Here is a 17,556-nt window from a genome sequence, read left to right on the forward strand (position 1 = left end):
GAGCGGTCGGACTCCTGGACCCATGCTGTAAAATTCTATTCTTGTGTCTTTGTCTTTATTTCTTTTCTCATTCCCTCATCACTGCTGGGACACGGGCACCCATGCCCAGGGTTGGGCTGGTTCCCAATATCGTAGGGCCAAGATGGGGCAGGGGCCTAAGTCCTTACCAGAGGGGCCACAGCTGCGGCTTGAGTTCTGATTTGCAAGCTTTTTAAACTCCATGAGCTCCGCATGGTCCTTCTCATACGTCCTCTTTAGATTCTCCACATACTGCATCATCACTTCTGTTGCTTTCGACATGCGCTTTTCCTGCATGCAAGAAGTGTGTGAGTACATGAGGCTATTGGAAGAAAGCCTCCATCGGCACTTATTTGCTCTGAGCTAGGGTCTGGGCTAGGAGAATCGAATGGACACAGGGACAAGACTCTGCCCTCCGAAGAGTTTGCTGTCTGCCATGTGAGCTGAGAGGTAGACTCAGCACCTGCGCTCAGGGAGAATAGAAAAGCACAGCCACCACACTGCAGGAGATGAGAGGTAAAGGAGAGTTGTTTCTGCTTGCAGAGAACGGGTCAGGGGAGGCTTCATGGAGATGGAATTAAGTGGATATGGGGATGTGAGCAGCATCTGGGCACATAGACCAGGGCAGGAGGGTCAGAGCATTCAGGCCAGGGAACTCCAAGAGGAGTCTAGAGGCAGGGCAGCAAAGGGCTTATATGTAGATGAGGATTTATCCTCTGGACAGGAGTCCTCTGGAGAGCAAAGAAAGGCACTATGACAAATTACGCTGGGACAATCGACATAAACCAGGGCTGTCCAGAAAGCCCAGACACTGCAGGCCCTCCTATCTATGTAGGAATCAGCAAGCAGTTGGGTCTATTCGTAAGTCTGGGTTGTGAAGGACCTTGAATGCTAGACAAAGGAATTTGCATTTATCCTGAAGGAAAAGGGGAGCCATTGAATATCTCCCTTAAAGTAAGAGAGTAACATCATCAGGTCACAAGTATGGGACTCAAGGGAGTGAAACTGGTGGCAGTCTGGTGGAGTGAGAGCGGCAGGGAAAGACAGGATAAAGCCTGACCTGACCCCCGGGAGCCAGAGAGGAAGGCAAAGACAGAGGCATGGGAGCCAGGACGAGGGAGCCATTAGGAGAACGGAGCAGACAGCGTGAGTGGCAGATGGGCTGAGGTATGCGTGTGGGAAGCCTGCAGACAACGAGAACAATTTCTCTCTGCTCACACCCCGCTTAGATCCGTCAGAGGATCTACCTGAGACCCTGCCTGGCCACAGAGGGACATACCTAGTGGCTTCTGGGAACAGGTCGCACAGCCATGCGGGGCTGAGACCAGCCACTTCTCTAGAGTCCTCCTGTGTTACTACTCCCAGCTGGAGTGACTTACTGGGCACCACTGCTGAGTCAGGTGTCCTTGTCCTGAGGGACACAGGGTGGGACGGCCCAGCGGCTGGTCCTCCTTTTATTTACCAGGAACTGCTCAGGCTTCACTACCCCAGGAACCTCCTCTCGTGTAACCAGAGCAGCAGGACACAGATTCATGTCATAGCAACAGTAATAACAATATCCAAATGGTTTACAAGCACGGCAGCAACCCTCCGTGGCAGATACTGTGACCATCCTCATTTTACACTTGAAAAGACTGAAGCAGAGAGACCTCGGTAAGCAGCCCAAGGTCACACCACAAATGAAGGGTGGAGCCAGGACTGGAAGTGGGGCAGTACGCTCCTGCTACCACGTGCAGGGCCAGGGCAGTGCTCTGTCTGCTTCAGGACTTCAAAGTGGCCAAGAGAGAAACAGACCTGGGCCTGTGCCCCGCTCTGCCACTCACGAGCACTTTTACCTTCTGAGACTCTGCATCTTCCTCTGGGAAACAGGATATGTATAGGGCTGCTGGGTGGATTTAATGAGACAAAGCAGTTTTTCCTAAAGCAAGTTTTGTCGAATACTAGCTCCATGGGAGTTGAATAGGTATTTTTTGAGAAAAATGAAATAGAGGGGTGTGGGGGGAGTTCTTCAGTGAAATACATTTGGGAACTATGTAGGTAAAGTGAACAGCCTTTTCCACCACAAGACTTCTTAAAGCCTTGATTAGGCCAATGTGTTAGAAATTTCCAAGAAAGAAAGATAGTATGGAGTAATCCTCCAGCTTGTGCATCCATGGAGAACTTTTTCCACAAAGCATCTTGAGGGTTCAGTGGTCTGCTAAAAATACTCTGAATAATACCGAAATGATGTACATAGGATGTCTGGCCCAGAGGAAGCCATCTCCGAGTGGTATCTGTAGTGGCCACTGCTCGGGTGATTTCTCTACTTAACGTAGGTAGAGCAGAGTCAGCAAGGCTGGGGGCTGGAGAGGCTCACCTGGCGGATGGCGCCCACCACCTCAGCTCGGCTGGAGAGGCGGGCAGCCAGGCGGTGCAGGACAGCAATGTCCTCCAGTAACTTCTGGTAGGTCTCCCGGTGCTCACAGTGGTGCCAGAGTGAAGCTGAGGACTGAAGAGGAGTAGGAGCATCACCTGGGATCTTCAAATAACGTTATGGACTAAATCAGCAGTCCCCAGCCTTTTCGGCATCAGGGACCAGTTTCATGGAAGACAATTTTTCCACAGACCTGGAGGGGACTGTACCTCAGATCATTAGATTCTCATAAGGAGGGCACCACCTAGATCCCTTGCAGGCACAGTCCTCAATAGGGTTTGTGATCCTATGGGAACGGAACGGTGCTGCTGATCCGACAGGAGGCAGAGCTCAGGAGGTTTTATGCTCTCAGACAGCTCCCCCGCCGTGCAGCCCAGTTCCTAACAGGCCATGGTTCAGTACTGGTTTGCGGCCCGGCCCAGGGCTTGGGGACCACTGGACTAAATGTTTTTGTCCCCCCCACAGTCATCTGCTGACTTTTGGGGGAATGCATCCTAACTCTTCAGTGTGATAGTGAAGTGGGGCCTGGGTGAGGTGATTAGGTCATGAGGGTAGAGCCCCTGTGAATAGAATTATTGCTCTTATAAAAGGGGCCCCAGAGAGTTCTGTTCTCTTTCCGCCATGTCAGGGTATAATGAAAAGGCGGTAGTCTGCGAGCCAGAGAGGGTCCTCACCAGAACCCGACCGTGCTGGTGCCCTGATCTTGGACTTCCAGCCTCCAGAACTGTGAGAAATAAATGTTTGCTGTTCAAGCCACCCAGTCTATGGCCCTCTGTTACAGCAACTCCAACTGACTATGACACATACCAAGCCTAGACTCAGCTCTCACGAAACCAGCTCTGGGCCCCATCCAGGCTAAGAGAAGTGGCCTCTGCACGGCCGTGGCCACAGCTTCTTCTGGTGCTTGTGAACATGCTATCCCTGGCTGGCCTGAAAGGAGGAGTCACACCCAGGCCACGCTGCCCCCTTCTGAGAAGCTCCCAAGGGTTTGGAGACCTTGCCCACAGCCCTGAGGGAACCAGGCCTTTGGGATCTCTGCCTCAGTTCCCCCAGCTCTCTGAGGAACACTCTGTCAGAGTCTTGCCTCAATTTTTCACTTCAGGAGACTGTACTTAGTACCTGAGAGAAGCATGACACCCTGTATAGCCCTTGGAGACAGTCCCTGCTCCAGGGCTCCTCACATCCCAGCTCCACAATTACCGCAATGGAAGCCTTGAAGTTTTCCAGTTCCTTCTCGGTGTTCTCCTCTGTCAGGTTGCGTTCCCTTTCAGCCTGGTTAATTCTAGATTCCAGGGTGTAGCTGTCATTTCTAAAGGCCAAGGATAGTTGTACAAACACGTTCTGTTGGGAACAAGAGTGTGAGACAAGGTGCTAGGAGGAGTTACTGCAGAGGGCAAGGCTGCAGTGTGTTTCTCGTATGAGCATTTTACAATAGCCCCTGGAACCACCTGCCAAAGCAGCCACGTGCAAGTGAAAAGCCCACTTCACCGGAAGCCGCAAAAAAGATGGTGAAGCAGTAACCCAAGGTCCATGCTAGGCCCTTCCCAGAACCAGGGGGGCAAATGTATTTTACCAAGAAAATGAGAAGAGAATAACACTTTGCTTTTCACTGAATTTTAAGAAAATAACATCCTGTATCTGGGTTTAGATAAACTCAGACCAGTGCAGCTAATTGTGTAAGCATTTGGATTTATGCTTGGATTTATTGCATGAGAGGCTTTGGAGATTTTGCATGAAAATACTGTATTGAAAGAAACTCCATGTGAGATGTAAGCACTGTTGACTTAAAGCAAACTTCAAGCAGCATCTAGTCTGAGTATTCCAAATCCTATATCAATAAAAGCTTTAAGTAGCTGCCAGGAGATTAAATAAGGTCAGATATGATTCTGTTAGGACAAGCTTTCTGGAATAAATAAATGTTTCATGCCAAAATTTCAGCCTGCACAAACAGAATTTTAAAAGGTAGTATTGATCATACATGGGATTCCCGGGATAGCAGGAAACTAGTAGGGAGGAGGAATAGACAGAGGGACTCCACACAGGAAGGAAGCAGTGGTCTTCAATTTTACAGCCATCATCTGCCCTGAGTGGTAGCAGATTTATACCCTGCGGGGTTAGTAACCACAGGGGCTTCTGAAGTTCATGTAACATGGCCTATGGAAGGCAATCATGTCCAGATAGAGAACTGAAGGCACAGAACTGACCCAATGATGATGATGATGGCAGTATTGAAAACTCCCTATTGAGCATCTACTATATGCCAGCACAGCTATTCATTCTACAAATTCATGTAATCCCCACAATAACCCTCTGGAGTGGGAAGTGTTATACCTGTTTATGGGTAAAGAGGCCAAGACCAGAAAGGTCATTAACTTGTTCAAGGTGACACAGGGATAATGGAGCCAGGATTTAACCTTGGACTATCTGATTTGAAAGCCTGTTTTATTTCCACCATGCTGAGAGCTGCGTCCATAAATATATATCTCTGCAATCAGGATTTTTGGACATTAAACAAACTACCCAGGGTCTATCTTCACAAATGTCAGTGGGTGGGCTTTGAGCTCAGAGCCCAGTGCTAGAAATTTTCTGCCTTACCCAGCCTTGGTCAAGTCTATGAATAATGCTCAATGATTAATTTTCTATACCTTGATTAATCCCTTAACAGCAGTGAGACATAAAGAGCTATGAATTCAATGAGAACACTTGAATCTAGGTCTCGATTTTGCTAAGTATAGTGTCCAGAAACTTGGTGTGTTTATTTACTCAATTTTCTCCTTTGTGCTAATTCCTGCTCCACCTGCTTTTCAGAGTTGCTGGGAAGATCAACTGAAAGGATGGCTGTGCATGCGTTATGGACTGCAAGTGCCTGGGCTGTGGGCAAATTGTTGATACTATCTGTGGTAGATACTTCATACTGTCTGTCTTCCTCTGCTTATCTGGTCCACATTAGCAGTTCTCACTGTTTCACCCATAAGGTCTCTTTGTCCACCACAGAATGAAATGCAGAGTCCTCTCAGCTCACTCACAACCCTGCTGGGACAAGGAGGCCCCTGAGGAAACAGGGAAGGCCAGACTGCTGACAGCACAGCCCTCTGCCTCCGCTGAGCTGGCATTCTTGTAGCTGAAACCCTGGGGAGGCCAGCCCCCTTTCCCACTAAACCAAAGCTTAGAACTTGTAATCTGACCATTTTTCAGTAATTTTGAAATAAATTTGATACAATTCTGCAGGCTCCCAGCTGACTTTGTATACCTAAGTTATACATTTAAAGAATATAAACAATGCCTACAGGAATGTAAAATTTCCAACTACCTTCTCCCCTCTGCCCAAATTTGTCAAAATCTTCCATGAACGGAGTGGGAATGGAGGCCGCAGTGGTTCAAGAGGGCCGGTCATGAATGTTCATATTACCACACAGTCACTTTCTCGTTTTTGTCTAAAAATGTCAGGGCCAGAGTCTGGAGGAAGGATTGTTTTGAATAAGTCCAGTCAAGCACAGGCACTAAATTTGAAAACGCACTTGAGTCACTTACCTCAACTTCCTTTTCAGTGAGTGGAGGGGCGCTGTGAAAGGAAAACACACAATTAAACTTTAAGCAGCGTAGTCAATAAACCCAAAGGTGACTCTGAATGACCAGCAGACTGTGTGTTTCCAGGGGTGGAGTAAGCTGCGTTGTTGAGACTGAAAAGATGCAATGTCCCCTTGCCTGTGCTCTGTCACCTGGGAGATCCTGACTCTCATAGTGCCACGATTATCAATGTGGCTTTGGACAAGTTACTTAATCTCTCTAAGCCTCCGCTTGCTCATCTGTAAAATGGGAATCATATCACCTACGTTGCAGAAGTATTATAAGCACTATATGTACTCATGTATGTATGTATATGTGTTTGTATGCATAAATATATGGCTCTCAGGAAATGTGACCTGTTCATGTTAACGACGAACTCACAGGCTTGCTATGAGAAATAAGAAAATGCATGTGATAAGGACTTCATAACTCATACACATCTATGTCCATTATAGTTGTTCTGGGGATATCCACCCAGATCTGCAAAGCCTCACCCTCCTCTGTCTCTGACGGCCGTGACAAAGGTGCATGTGGGCAGAGAATAAATGGTAGGAGAGAGTGGCCAGGATTCTTCTCCACAGCAAGAACTCTGAGTCAGAGTGGCGAGAAAGCCCCAGATGACACAGAGGCGTCCTTTTAAGCGGTTCCCTGTCTGTGTGGTTCCCACAGCCGGGGCTCTCCAGCCATAGGCAGTCCCTGCATCTGCAGTCCACTCAGTGTTGCTGCTGCTGCTACTTCTCTTGCTGGTAAGTAAAGCTGGCCCTGTCTGAAGCCCAATGTAAATAATGCACAGGCCCTTTCCTGTGCTGGGGCAGGGAGGCCTGGGAGGGGTCCTACCAGCGTCACAGAACTTGGCAACAGAGCGTGCCATCGATAAGCTTCTCAGGAAACACAGCTTCCTCTCTTGAACAGGTGCGAAGGAACCCCAAGAGCAAAGGTAGGGGTCAGCCATCTCTGCAAGAGGCTGGTTCTCACCCGTAGGGAGAAATATGAGTGCCTTCCTGTCAGGATGATGTGACAAGACCCCATGGCCATGAAGTCAGCAGAGTCCAGAACATGGGACAAACAACTGCAGGGATGTTTGACGCTTACAGTTCTTGTCACAACTCCACCCATCAGGCCCTCGCCTTAACTGTCATCTGCAGCATACATATATGATTTAAATGATTTAGCAAAACTTGCCAAGTTTGTTTCTGACTCCTGTGTTGTCGGGATATTATGTGAAATGTACATATTTTCATAAATTATAAAGCAAACATTTTTCGATTTCAATGACTCACATTCTGCTTTTTTGCTACAGAACACACCCGCCTTATTTTTATTTTATTTATTTATTTTTGGGGACAGGTCTTACTCTGCTGCCCAGGCTTGAGTGCCGTGGCAGGATCACTGCAGAGATGGCTTACTGCAGCCTTGAACTCCTGGGTTTGAGCAATCCTCCTGCCTCAGCCACCAGAGTAGCTGGGACTATGGGCATGCCACTATACTTGGCTAATTTATTTTTACTTTTTGTGGAAATGGAGTTTCACTCTGTTGCCCAGGCTGGTCTTGAGCTCCTGGCCTCAAGTGATCCTCTTGTCTTGGCCTACAAAGTGCTGGGATTATAGGTGTGTGAGCCACCCCACCCAGTTAGAACATACCCACCTTATAAAAAAAGCGGGGTGTGAGGGGGACTCTGAGGACTCAGAGAAGTGTGATTTAGGCAAAGAAGCCACATGGCATTTTTGCGGGGAGCTGTGCCTTATAAATGGGGACAGGTACCTGAGGGCATAACTGTGAGCCTCTAAAAGGACAGAGCATCTTTTCATGTGGCCATTTGTATATCTTCTCTGAAGAAATGTCTATTTAAATCCTTTCCCCATTTTGAAAACTTGGTTATCTTTTTATTGAGTTGTAAGACTTCATTATATGCTCTAGAAACAAGTTCCTTTTCAGATAAGTGATTTGCAAATATTTTATTCTGTGGGCTGCTTTTTCGGCTGGGTGGGTGTTTTCAGCTCAAAGATCGGGTGAGATTCTTAGTGGGTACAGCTCAGGGAGGCATGAGTGTCTTTCTTGGCATTGTTTGCAGCACAAAAAGTTTTTATTTTGAGGAAGTACTATTTATTTTTTAAATCTTGTCTCTTGTGTATTTGGTGCTGTATCTAAAAAATCCAAAGACATGAAGACTTACTTATATTTTTTCTTTGAAGAGTTTTATAGTGTTCTGACAGTTAGGTCTGTGATCCATTATGAGTTAATTTGTGTGTTTCGTGTGAGATAGGGGTCCACCTTCACACTTTTGTGAAGTTGTTTCAGCAGTATGTATTAAAACTACAATTTTTTTCCTCTGTAAATCTTACCAAAATCCTTGCATGAGTGGCTTTTTTTTTTTTTTTTGGGTCATTTGTCGTTTTCACATCTCAAATTATTACTTTACCGCAGAGGTCTTCCTTGACCTCCTACCCAACGTTCCATTCTCATGCAATTCTCTAGATGTGCCCTATTTTATGGTCTTTCTACCAATTTTACTCTTTCAAATCATTCATTTGGTTACTCAAATATTATTTGTACTTTGGGAGGCTGAGGTGGAAGAATTACATGAGGCTAGGAGTTCAAGATTATCTTGGGCAACATAGGAAGACCCTATCTCTACAAATATTTTTTAAAAACTTAACTAGTCATGGGTAAATGGTATATCTGGGATTGAAACCCACGTCTGCTAGCCCAAACCCCATTTTCTGCTGCCACGAGCTTCTTGTGACACTCATGCCTTCAGGAGTTGTGCCCACCTAAGAATCCCACCTGGTCTTTGAGTTGAAAACACCCAGCCTGGGTGTTTTCATTAGTCTTTTTGTTTTGAATACATTATTCCTATCTAGACAATTGCACTTTGGCCCTTCTGGGGTCAAGAATGAAGACTGGTATTCCTCTGTGTCCCACCTAGAATCCAACACAGGGGCCACTCAGTACAGGGTCTTCTGTAACGCACATCCCGATTTTACCTTCCAGGGAGACTCTTGTGGATCCGCAGTTTGCGCAGCAGCACGTCAGAAATATTAGGCATGACGTCTAAGCCACTCTTTGACTCTTCTTCCTCAATAGCTGGGGAGAGTTCAGAAGGAAGCCCTGAAAAAAAGTGCTTACTTATAAAATGTCTCTTTGAAATCACAGTAGTACTGTTGGCAGCTAGCTTCAGGGGGCAAGGAAGAGCTTTAACATTTATAAGCATCTAGTTCTACGTTAAGGGCTTTTTAATTGTTATATTATCCTCACAATGAGCTACAATTTAGTCATCTCATTTTACATGTGGATAAACCGAGGCTCAGTAAGGTTAAGTCACTTGCTCAAGGTTACAGAACTAGCAAATGGCCTGGCCCGACTTTAAACCAAGGTCTACCTGCTTCAAATGTTATGTTCTTCCCTTTGCTTCCCATAGTATTAAGCTGGCAATTGGAAGCTGGTTGGCTGTTTGGCTATAATATTTGGGAAGAAAACCTGCTCTTTGGCAGGTTTCTCAGGAGACCTGTTGTTCAATTATTCCTCCAATTATTGAATTGGATAAATTCAAATGTTTCATATTCTGTATCCTACTTAGAAATCAGCATCTGTTCCATACCCCATAGATAAGAGATTTTCCAGCATAAACCTAAGGTTGCTAGATCTTTTACAGATCTCAGAAACATAAATGCCTACTCCTAGTCAACAGAGCCAATGAACAGCTTTTTTTTTTTTTTTTTTTTTTTTTTAACCTTCTAAAACTACCTTGGGTCTGGGCTTTGAAGAAGAAATGAAAAAAACAAGTATTCTCTTCTGTATAAATCTTTCCCCTGTTTGAAAACAGCTCCTGCGCCTCTCTGAAGCTTCTCCAGACTCTAGCTCCTTTTTGCAACAGTTCATTGTGGTCCACAGTGGCCCATAACCTCGAGGCATCGTCCCATTCCCACACACATTCTGGTTTGTTGCTGTCCCAGAGGCTCAGATGTTCTCTAACAAGCTCTTAGCACAGAAAGACTTTGGTAAATATCCCTGGCATTGATGTTTGCTATTCATGCAGCATAGATTTTGTGTGCCTGACTATGGGCTTACAGTGCACTTGGCATTAAGCAAAACTCTCAACCTGCTTAGTTGAGCCAAATCAGGTATCCTTGTCCTGTACATTGGTTACTTTCCATTTTCATGCAGAACTTCATATTTATCCACGTTTTACTCTTTCTTATGGATTTTAACCTAGCAGCTTTCCAACCTGCTCAATCATTTTCTGGGATCCTAGGCTAGGCTAGAGACAAGGACTATAGGCACAGTTGTAGCCATCTAAAGAATTAAGATTGGGAATCATGTGAATAGAAAGAAGCCTCACAAAGGCAGACAAGAGGATATCTAGTTTGGCTCAAGGTAAAAAATGTTTAAATACTTTGAGCTTGCCAATAACAAAATGGTAGGCATGGATTCCTTGGTACTCAAGGTATCCAAGTAAGCTGGAGGATCCTCTGTCAGAGATGGATTAGTGAGCAATTTTTCTTTGGATATAAGATTGAACGAGAAGTTCTCCTAGCTACCTGTCACCTCTCTGGTTCTGTCCTGGCATTTACTGCTCTCTGACAAGGTTTCCATGGTAAACCCTGTGGCACGTCTGGCATCATTCTGCCTTTATGTATGTATCCCTATCACACTCAACAGAGAGTCAATTGAGCAGCAAGCTCCTGAGATAGCTATAGGATGATCCTATAGCTATAGGATATGAGGTCTAATAATGAAGTGAAATCCATACCAGGGTTTTTGCATGGAAAAGTTTCCCAAAATAGTGCCCGAAGGGTAATGCCAGAATTGGTGGATCCCAGGAACCAACCACCTTCCTCCTGAATTCAACCAAATTAACAAAAAATTTCAAAACCAATAAAAAACATACCACAAACTCTAAAATACGAGAAAAGGCAATAGTCCTAAAATAGTGACTAGAGACTGGGCGAGGTGGCTCACGCCTGTAATCCCAGCACTTTAGGAGGCTGAGGCAGGCAGATCGCCTGAGGTTGGGAGTTCAAGACCAGCCTGACCAACATGGAGAAACCCCATCTCTACTAGAAATATAAAATTAGTCAGGCGTGGTGATGCATGCATGTAATCCCAGCTACTTGAGAGGCTGAGGCAAGAGAATTGCTTGAACCCAGGAGGCAGAGGTTGCCGTGAGCCAAGATTGCACCATTGCACTCCAGCCTGGGAAACAAGAGTGAAACTCCATTCCCAACTCCCCCCCCCCAAAATAATGACTAGATACAGATCAAAATTACTAGAAATAAACGTAGAGCTCCCATCCATGATAACGCCTTATTCTTCTTCTTCAAAGAATCAATATGGAAAGGAAGATGGGGGAGAAAAAATTCTTACAAAGAGTACAATACCACAGAATAGAGAGGGAAAGGGATGGAGGAGGCAAGTAGGCAGTTGTCAGAGGAGATTCAGAAAGTTTCCCTAGAATAGAAGGTTCTCCATTCCATCTTACCAACATTTCAAAGAGGGAAAAAACTGCCTGGGCTGCCTGTCATTTTGCTTTTCTTACTGATGAGAAGAGAACGAAGGCAGAATGATCTTACCATATTCTATCAGACTGGATTATCTTGAATGACATGAAGGGATTTGCCAGGAAGAAAGACTAAAGATAAAGTAAATAAAACATGCCCCTCTGAAGGAATGAATGGCAGGAGACAAAATGGAAAGCCCCAACCACCATGTTTTCCCCCAACTCCTGAAAAACAGTGGCTAAATTCCATGGATTATCTCTTTTCCTTCCTTTCCTGGTAGAGGAATGAGTGGCTGTTGGGAAGCACTGGGTCAAGTCTGGAAAATAAACTCACCAACAGCTTGTCTCTACAATTCCAACCTAAATTGGTGAAATAATCTGAAACCCACTACTAACCACCTCCAAAGGAATAAAATATGCCCCCAATTTGGTATAACAAACTCATGTTTTGGACTATGAACAGAGTTATGGAAAAAGAGCAGAAACCAATTCTACAAACATCTCTATCTTAACTTCCCCTTTTCCCCACCACCCAGGCAGTAACAAAACAAATATAAAATATATGCTCCTCAACTAAAGCACTAAAGGGAAGGCAAAGACATCTCAGCCAAGGTAGACAGGAGTCAACAAAAATTAACCTATAATACAGTATATCTAGGGAAAGGGCATCAAGGTAGAAATGTGCAAATCAAAAAGAAATAAGAGGAAAACAGATGGCATGGCAACTATACAAAAATACTATAGCCAAAAGAGGAAGGAAAGTAGAAAGGAAGGAAAAGGGAAACATGCAGGAGACAGATGTGAGGATGGAAACATAGTCGCAAGAAATACGTCAAAAAATGCAAAAGTACACTTCTGTGCAAATATGTACCACAAATACTTTGACTCTAAAAAAAATAAGAACCTGAAAAAAAATTAAGAAATTAGAATTGGGATGAGAAGATCATGCAAAGATGAAAGATGATTGTTATTTAAGAAAACAAATTGAAGACCAACATAAAGGGACTAATCAAGAAATTGGGAAATATACAACCAACCAATTTGTTGGGAAAATGAAGGAATAAAACAGATATAGCTTCAAACTGAATTAAAGGAGGGTGGTAGAGATTGAGTAATCACAAGGAATGCAAAGAAGGAAAGAAAGTTTGAAATATATAGAGATAAAATAATGGACCTGGAGTTGAGACACTGATGAACATCTATGCATTATGTTGTCTCTAAAGTAGTGAACAAAACAAATGGAACAAAGAACATATTCAAAGATGTAACAGAAGAAAAATTGTCCTCACTTGAGGGGAAAGTTGAACCCTTCAGGTTGACCACACCATGTTAAAAAATATATTCAAATGCTTCATGCAAAAAAAAAAAAAAAAAAAGACAAACATCTACAAGGGAGGGTAAAGATTAAGAGGTGCTAGAAATCAGCTCGTCCCAGCCCTCTCCATAACTTTGAATATAATGGAGCAATATCTACACAGTTCCAAGGAAAACTGTCACCCAAGAATTTTGTAACCATGCAAGCTGTTCTTCAAGAATAAGACATATTTTTCAAACGTGATAGAACTCAGGGAACATAACACCTCTGAACTCTTCTAGGAAAACTGTTGGAAAACAAAATCCAGTGAAAAGAGATATAAATCAGAATAAATTTGGGCAAGATGAGCCATGGTAAAGGGACCAGTGATGAGCATGAAACCCTTTTACATTTAAGTCTAAGGCTAAATAACTGTGGAAACTATGGTTACAGAATATGGAATGTAAATGTTATAACCTTGATGTAAATGTTATAACCTTGAATGTAAATGTTATAACATAGGTTATATACATAGAAATGTTACATTCATTCTATATATAGAATTCTATATACATAGAAATGTTACATACATTTCTAACATAGAGTTAGAAATGGAAAGGTAGAAAGAAATGTGAAGGTGGGAAGATACTCAGCCATTCTCATCTTTTCCTACAGGAAGCCAGTGGGCACTACTGTAGGGACTACAAGTTCTTATCTTCTGTGTTCTTGATGTTCTGGCACCTGGTGCCTCAATGCTGCATAGACAGCCCCTCTCAAGGCTAGCTAATTCCTAGAGTTAGGAAGCAACTCTCCTTCAAGTGTGTCTTTGAAATACAAACCAACCAATCCAGAACACACACCTGCAAACCTCTCCTTTATCAAATTCTCACACACCAAGCCAATACTCCCTCTGCCCTAAATCTCCCCAGAGCCAGGTACCTGACAACTAGGGGCCACCCCTATAGCCTAGAGCCTACCAAAATTATTCAAACTACCCAACCCTAAACATATTCAGGGTACCTACCCTGCTTCTACCTTTCTTCTCCAAGAGAACCCCAGTAAAGTCTTGGAGCCATTTCTCCCCTCACCACTTCTGCCTTCTGACCCACCCTGGTCCTTCCCCAAGGGGCCCTGTATGATGTGCCATGCATCCTGCTATTAGGGATCTGTGAGTATAAACCTATTCCTTCATGAGAATCATCTCCAGGTCTCTGTGTCATACCATACCTGATTAAAACAAATGCCAGGTCCAAAGTTTAGATCAAATTTAAAACCTATAATGCAAAAAGAACTACCTCAGTAACTTCAAACCCTTTATGCATTTCATAATACATTTTGGCACTTTTAGAAAGCAATTTCTCTTCTTTGGAGGAAGCAATTACCAAAATTCAGCAAGTCCTACAGTTTCACTTCACTTCAAGCTCAATTAAATTTTAATACTTTCAATTTCAAAAAGTATATCTAGTATAATCTCCTTCTTTTTCCTTTCCTCCTTCTGCATTTGCGGGGAAGGAGATGTTTAGTGTAAGCTATTTTTACTTTCTTCCCTGTATTTTTCACTATTGTTTGAATTTTTAGATAATGAACATAAGCCACTTTCAACAAAAGTAACAACATTATTTTCAAATATATCTCCCTGTATAGCTCATTCCAGTGAAAATATTTGTTTCTGGCCATGTCAGGAACTTAGAAAAATAGCTTTTGGGGCTCTGGTTAAAGATTCTCTGAGTCCCAGGATGGCTCCCAAAAGTCAACGCTGCCACTGAGGGGTAAACTTTCTTTACCTCTTTCTTCTCAGGGAAGCTTCTTTCCTGCCTGAGACCTGAGGCCCTGAGCCTTGACTGGGGATTTTTTTTTTAACTGCATTTTAGGTTTTGGGGTACCTGTGAAGAACATGCAAGATTGTTGCATAGGTACACACATGGCAGTGATTTGCTACCTTCCTCCCCTTCACCTATATCTGGCATTTCTCCCCATGCTATCTCTCCCCACCTCCGCACCCCCCCGTCCCTCCCCCATTACCCCCCAACAGACCCCAGTGTGTAGTGCTCCCCTCCCTGTGTCCATGTGTTCTCATTGTTCAACACCCACCTATGAGTGAGAACATGCAGTGTTTGATTTTCTGCTCTTGTGTCAGTTTGCTGAGAATGATGGTTTCCAGGTTCATCCATGTCCCTACAAAGGACACGAACTCATCATTTTTGATGGCCGCATAATATTCCATGGTGTATATGTACCACATTTTCCCTGTCCTTGACTGGGGATTTTCTAAGGACTGTCTATTCAATGTACTTCTCTGACTCAGCCTGCACGTCCCTCAAAATCCAAGTTCAGAAAGCCAACTACTTCCTAGGCATCGCCACCTGGATAAGGAGAATAAAAATCATTTCAAGAGCTACCATTTATTGAACTATGCAGTAGATACACTTTGTTATTTCTTACAATATCCCTGTAAAGTAAATATTGCTGAGCTCATCTTCTGGAGAAACTGAAGCTCAGCTAAGTTAAAATGATTTTATAGGTTCCAGCTCGTCAGCAGTAGAGCCAGAATGCAAAACCAGGTTTGTCTGTTGCATTCGAGCTGCTTTCCATGGGCATTTGACATGTCCAAACTCAAATTCACTGTCTTCCTTCTCAAGCAAATTCCTCCTCCTGCCTCACAACTCATCACCCTCATAGCCATGCAGACAGATACCTGGTGGTATTCCTGGTCTGCCTCTCAACTCCATCTCCTCATCAAGTCCTGACAAGCTGATTTCCAATAGCCATCAAACTGTACTGTCCACATTCACTACCACCTCATCACCTCTCATCAGGCTATTTCCCTGTCCTTTTACCTGGTGTCTCCCTGTCTTGTGTTTCAGGACAGCTCTGACAACCTGTCCAGAAGAATTATTCTAAAATATGGATTTGATCCTGAGGCTTCCTTACCTGTAGCCTTCTCTAACTTCTAAAGTGTACTAAATGAAATTCAAACTCACTAATTGGCCCTCAGAGCCTTCACTTTCCCTGGTCCCAGCCCACTGTACCCACCTTGCTGCCCATCTCTTTGGGACACGTAGCTCACACTTGGTTCACATGACATTCCTTCTGTTCCTGAAATATGCCAAGCACTAGAAGATGCCTACATGCCTTTGCTTCTGCTGTCCCTTGCCTGGAATGACTTTCTCTTCCCCAGCTCAAGGTGGCTCCTCCTGAAAACCTTCCCTGACTCAGTCCCACTAAGCTAGCTGCTTCTTTCTCTTTGTTCCAAGGTACTTTATGGCCTGTTAAATTTTATCACAATTTATCGTAGTAACTTTGTCTGTCCTTATGTTTCCTCTCCTAGACAGTGAAGGTGAGCTCATTCCTTCATGCATGTATTTAACATTTATTGAGTGCTTACTATGTCCCTGGCAATGAGCTGGGAGCTAGGGATACAATGCTAAGCAAAATGGACGCGCCACATCCTCTGGAGCTCATTATTCAGGGGGACAGAGAATTGATCATAGAAACATCCAAACAATTTCACATTGAGAGATTTTAGAAAGGAGAAAGAATCTGAAGGTACCAGAAAAGCCTTCCCCCAAAAAGTGACATGAGCAGATATCTAAAGATTGAGTGGGAGTTCACTGGGCAAAGAAGGAGAGAGGAAGAGCATTCCATGCAGAAGACAGCATGTGCCATGCCTAAGAAGAGGAAAGAATGAGCTGCTGAAGGAAGGCCAAGATATTGTGTGTGAGAGAGTGTGGCCCTAGAATATGCTGGGGAAGTGGGTGGGGTTAACCACCCAGGGCCTTGTAGCTTCTGCTGAGGATTCAAGTGCTCTTCCTAAGAGCAGAACGAAGCCTCTGAAGATGCTGAAACAGATTTGCCTTTTAGAGATCCCTGTGGCTGCTGTGTTGGCCATGGCGTGAGCTGGGTTGGGGGTTGGGGGTTGGGGGTTGGGAGTGCAGGGAGAGGGACCAGGTTGGAGGCTGTTGAGATACCCAGGGGGACTGATAATAGTAGCTGGGACAAGACCCTCTCCCTGATAGTGGGACCTGAGCCCTTTTCACTTAATGCATCCCCAACACACAGCCTAAGAACTGGCCCACAGCCAGCCTCACATCTTTGGCTTGAAATAACCTGCAAATGATCAAAGACCAAAGCAGCATACGACATAGTTCCTGAGAAGGGAATTGACTGGGTTGTTGGAAAGACCAGACGCAGCACAGAAATGAGCCTCCCAGTCCTCACAAACTGAAGGACAGCCAAAATTCTTCAGACTCCAGAATGTTCTGATAAGTATCTTTTCCCATTTCTCAAAGGAACAGCCAATAAGCTTCATAAAAGACTGGAGTTTTCCCCATGAGCTCATATGCAGAGTTGAATTTAGAGCCTATAAACACAATCTGAGCTAGCTCTCATAAAATGCTCCCAAAGCCTTTTATCCTGGGTATGGATGGGAGGGGATGGGGCTCTTTGATGGGATTTTCAGAATGTAAGAAAAGAAAGTCACAAGTCTGCAAGTATTCATTAAACACGGATGGTTGCCCACCACATCTCTAGCACTGTGGAGCACAGTGTATAAGCATATTCCATTTGCCTGACAAGATAGAGTTCTATGACCCAAATGAAAAATGAAAATGTATGCCAGGTTCCTGCTGGGATAAAGACCAGTATCACATGCAAACATTACAGCAGCTTAGTGAAGTAGGTACTATTATTAACCTCCTTTTAAAGATGAACAAACTGAAGCATGGAGAGAATTAGAACCTTGACCAAGGCGATGCAGCTGGTGAGTGA

At 44.3% G+C, this 17,556-nt stretch overlaps 1 protein-coding gene across 10 annotated transcripts in view; it reads right to left on the reverse strand.

The window, feature by feature from the left end:
* The window catches only part of MRVI1 (murine retrovirus integration site 1 homolog), a 122,408-nt gene that overhangs the window by 29,139 nt on the left and 75,713 nt on the right, over positions 1 to 17,556 (reverse strand). For all 10 annotated transcript variants that reach the window (XM_032240731.1, XM_032240730.1, XM_032240734.1 and 7 more), the window contains 5 exons: positions 8,983 to 9,106; positions 5,963 to 5,993; positions 3,632 to 3,772; positions 2,375 to 2,506; positions 168 to 309 (listed from right to left, as the gene is read on the reverse strand). In XM_032240731.1, coding sequence (XP_032096622.1) covers positions 168 to 309; positions 2,375 to 2,506; positions 3,632 to 3,772; positions 5,963 to 5,993; positions 8,983 to 9,106 — 570 coding nt within the window. The remainder of the gene's footprint in view (positions 1 to 167; positions 310 to 2,374; positions 2,507 to 3,631; positions 3,773 to 5,962; positions 5,994 to 8,982; positions 9,107 to 17,556) is intronic.

The sequence above is a fragment of the Sapajus apella genome, unplaced genomic scaffold, assembly GCF_009761245.1.
Source record: "Sapajus apella isolate SASKATOON/1434 unplaced genomic scaffold, GSC_monkey_1.0 scaffold47, whole genome shotgun sequence".
Lineage (NCBI taxonomy): Eukaryota > Metazoa > Chordata > Mammalia > Primates > Cebidae > Sapajus > Sapajus apella.